We start from the raw sequence: 4,462 nt of genomic DNA, 5'->3' as shown, positions 1-4,462 counted from the left end.
GTGGTGCGTATATAGATCTCTCGGTATGTGTCACTCGACTAACCTATCGGAGAGCACAGAATAGCTGTACTGAAGTGCACCTGGTTAAAATGACCCTTCACTTTAGGTGAATGTACAAGCTAGGATATTTCAGTTCATGTAGTGCCAGTACGTACAGTATGTGTAGTGGTCGAGGAGAAATCCTGCAAAGATTACGGAACCCGAATTTACCCTTATCATAGTTGTGCCGATAGGCGTACTTAAGTGCAGGTGGTGACCGATTAAGATATCCACAGAATAGTCAGATCATTCGTTTATGTACGGTGCAAGTGTATGAAGTGCAGTGGTGGCGATATTTGGAGTGACCAATTACAACTCGATATTTCCGAGGTAGATGATTTCGTGCACAGTGTACTGAAGTGCAGTGGTTGCGATTCGATTTGCACCATCTACACGTGACCCGATAGTCATTGCTGATGTCGTGCCCAGTGTACTGAAGTGCAGTGGTGGCGATTCGATTGCCACTGATTACAACGCAGCCACTACTGGATATCAGCACAGTCGATCCCGTGATAGACAGACATTGTTTTGAGTGGTTGTGGTTTAAAATCAGTGCATACTACTTTACGTTATTTGCTAGTTAAAGGTTATAAGTCGTCCGACCGTCTTTTATGTAGGTTTGGACAAACCAAGAGTATCACCAAAAACTGACAACCTGGTAGTAAATTGTATCTAATATAGGTCGTTCTTCAGGTAAGGCGTAATCTCGTCCCGCATAAGTTGTTCATGGTTCCTTCAGTGTGTACTTTTTGTTGGTCCTTAGTGAAGTACTTATTTACACGAGAAGCAATCTTGTTGTGTGGACTTCGTGCTGACGAACACCTACAAAACAAAAAGCATCTTTGTAGGTGTTTGTGCACAATCTTTGCAAGTGGAACTCTTGTCAACAATCACTCACTACCCTCGGACTACCTTCTACTAAATAAATAAGTCGCAAGTAACGTAGAAGCCGTCGGTCGAACCGCATTTGGACTGAGCCCGTATTTATTAAAAAGAACTGGAGATTTGTTCCCAATAGACGAGGATTAACACGGTCGGCCCCAAAAAGGTGTGCTATGTCAAAACTGACAATAGAAAAATAACACAATTAGCTAGTTATGCCTCACCCTGCATCTACTCGACTGAATTACTTACCTCACTTACTTATTCTCTACCTACGGAGACTCCTTTGAAACTCGTTTTTTTCTAAATGTGTGCCTTCCAGAAACGAACTTATTAGCGAGGATACCAAATTGACGAACAATACCTCAAATGACTAAAATGACCAACCAGAAAGTGTCATATACCTTTTAAGTGTGTCAAGAGAACAGTATACCAACCGCCCTTTGTGTGTTACCCCCTCCTTCATTTCCCGGAGACCTTCGATCTGATTTTCCATCTATGGTTTTATTTTGTTCTTCACGTTTCCTGTCTACTCTGTATTTGGATTTCACTGAAATCCTCAGACCTATAATCTTTATTACGTCCAACATTCCGTCAAGACGTGACCAAAGAGAAAAGACACACCACACAACAACACACTCACACACACACAATACACACACACACACACACACCACACACACCACACACACACACACACACACACACCCACACACACCACACCACACACACACAAACACACACACACAACACACACACACACGTACACGTCACTACGGTGTGTCTCAATTGTACACAAAGTCCACAAAAATACTGTCCAGGACGTCCCTAGGTGTCAGACGACGAGTCCTGTCCACTCGTCGTCTGACACCTAGACCTCGTCTCGACACTGGAGTCGTCGTTGGTTTGTGTGGCAGGACAAGTACTTCTGTGTGTGTGTGTGTGTGTGTGTGTGTGTGTGTGTGGTGTGTGTTGTGTGTGATGTGTGTGTTGGTGTGTTGTGTGTGTGTGTTGTGTTGTGTGTGTGTCGTGTGTGTGTGTGTTGTGTGGTGTGTGGTGTGTGTGTGGTGTGTGTCTCCCGTCACAGTTTGACAACTTGGGTCGTAGTCCTTTGTAGTAGTAGACGAAAAATAGCTTTGCGAAGATTGAAGAATCAAAACCTGAAACATAAATATTTATCAATTTGTAAAAAAGAAAGATAATAAAAAATAACAATTTAACAATAAGAATCAATACCAATAACTTCACTCAACTTAATCAAAGATACAAAAATACAACTTCGTACAATTCCGGGCCTGGTGTGGTTCGGTAAAAACCGGCAGCATACTGCAGCTGTGCGGATGAGTCTAACCACACAGGGCGTGACAGCACAGAAAGTCGGCACGGCGCTGTGGAACACAAGCCCACAGCTCTCGCTGTTTGTGAGGTACTTCGATGGTGACGTTTTTAAAGAGGAGTTGTTATGCCTTTTACCACTGACAACCAGCACTACAGGTGAAGTGATTTTCGCTGCAGTTTGGAGTTTTTTTGAAGAGAAAGGTTTGGATCTAGGTAAGATCAACCTTCTCGTTACCGATGGCTGCCCGTCCATGATTGGGAAAGAAAGGGGCTTTGCATCTCGCTTATGTGCAGAGCATCCCACAGTGAACACACTGCATTGCATCATACATCAATCAGTTCTGTGTGCGAAATTGTCAGGGGAGTTGAAAGAAACAATGGAGACTGTCGTAAAAATTGTGAATCATATTCGCTCGACGTCAAGTCTGCAGCACCGACTGTTCAAAATGCTGCTTCAAGAGCAGGAAGCCGCATACTCAGACCTATTGCAACATAACGATGTCCGCTGGTTGAGCCGAGGACGTGTTCTCGAACGTTTCTTTGCACTGCGAAAGGAGGTGAGTGAATTCCTCTCAAGCCAGAAATCAAGCAAAGCTAAAGACCTACTTGCACGCATGCAAAAGCCGGATTTCATTGGACAGATTGCCTTTTTGTGCGACATCATGGGCCACCTAAACACACTCAACCTGCAGCTACAGGGGGGAGGGTCAAGTGTGGCTGAGATCATTGAGAAGGTTAGTGCGTTTCGGGTGAACCTGGACCTCTTTCTACCTGACGTAATGGGGAGGAAGATCCACTTCCCAACACTACGCAACGTCCCCGTGAGCAGCGCAGCAATGGCTGGAATGAAGGGACTTTTGAAAAGCTTGGCTGAAAACTTCTCAGAGCGATTCAACGACTTCAAGATTCCAAAACAGGTTCTTTTATTTGTGCGCAATCCATTTGCGGTCGATGTTTCCGGGTCCTGTCCAGCCGAGGCGAAAGCCGTGATGCCCGGTATTGACGAGGCTGCATTCCAGCTGGAGTTGGTGCAAATTCAGAGCTCTGATGTGCTGAAAGCAAAATTCGGAGAAGAGGGACTGTGCGAGTTTTGGGCTCATTCTACTCATCAGTTTCATCACTGCCGGAGACTGGCTATCTACCTGTTAACCATGTTTGGATCTACTTACATATGCAAGTCCGGATTTTCGACAATGAACTTGATAAAGAATCAACATCGCAATCGACTCACGGATGAACATCTCAACCAGTGCATGCAGCTTGCTCTGACCTCGCACCGACCTGAATTCAGCAAACTGGCTATGGCTCGGAAATGCAACTTCTCACACTGATTTGTCAGGTAGCTTCTATTTTCATTTATTTTGTAATGATGGGACGCTGCCTATGCTTGCATCTTTGTTAATCTCGGACTTCTAGGCCTCCTGTGCCTCTTACTGATCGCATTTGCTATCCTAGGCCTAGCATTGTTTTCTGGTATTTGTTGCCACCCAGCATTTTGGTGTTATAATACACAAATCTATATGGATTCATTAGAATAAAGTAGCTGTGGTATGGGGGGGCGGGCGTGGTTTAGCGGCAGGTTGTAAAGCAGGGGGCGGAGCGGCTAATTGCCTGGGATTGACGTAGCTGTCAAGTGGATTAGAATGATAGGAATGCGGTGGTATTTAACCACGTGTGTTTTTGTTCTCTCAGTAGGAGACTGGCGGACAGACGGAAAGACGAACGTTACGCCAGGACGAGAATCCAGACCCCTGCCAGTTATCATTTGCCCGTTGAGGGATTGTTCTGTTTTAGCCACCTCGGGAACCTTGTGTGAAATAAATATCCGTTTACCCGACTGCGTCTCGCTCTCCCTCCTTATATTCCGCAGCAGACCACAAATCTGCCACAGTAGCCTACATTACTATTTTGGTTGCCTATTTTACTACTACTACAATAATAATAACAATATCAATAATAATAATAATGATAATTTATTATTGCATGGTTGGTTGTACAATAACAATGGCATTTGTTCATTTTCATTGTCAGTCTTGTGGCCCTCGCCTTCAAGACATTTTACAATTGTGGCCCCCTTCCTAATCTAGTTGAATACCCCTGGGTTAGGAGGTCGACATGGTGTTTGGATTTCCACCATTTCCGCTCAGCTGCCCGAAGGATGGCTCTATTAGCACGCAGTGCGTCATTTAGCCAGGGAGCAGGA

General features: G+C 44.8%; 1 protein-coding gene across 1 annotated transcript; it reads left to right on the top strand.

Annotated features, from left to right (window-relative positions):
- Positions 1 to 2,336: 2,336 nt before the first annotated feature.
- Positions 2,337 to 4,186, top strand: LOC104950815 (general transcription factor II-I repeat domain-containing protein 2-like). The gene is made up of 2 exons (XM_010777394.1): positions 2,337 to 3,598; positions 3,952 to 4,186. The coding sequence occupies exon 1, from the start codon at positions 2,511 to 2,513 to the stop codon at positions 3,588 to 3,590; it is 1,080 nt and encodes a 359-aa protein (XP_010775696.1). The 5' UTR covers positions 2,337 to 2,510; the 3' UTR covers positions 3,591 to 3,598; positions 3,952 to 4,186.
- The last annotated feature ends 276 nt before the right edge of the window (positions 4,187 to 4,462 follow it).

The sequence above is a fragment of the Notothenia coriiceps genome, unplaced genomic scaffold, assembly GCF_000735185.1.
Source record: "Notothenia coriiceps isolate Sejong01 unplaced genomic scaffold, NC01 NC01_scaffold00018116, whole genome shotgun sequence".
NCBI lineage: Eukaryota > Metazoa > Chordata > Actinopteri > Perciformes > Nototheniidae > Notothenia > Notothenia coriiceps.
Note: the sequence above shows the minus strand (reverse complement) of the source record. Positions and strands in the feature narration are given on the sequence as shown.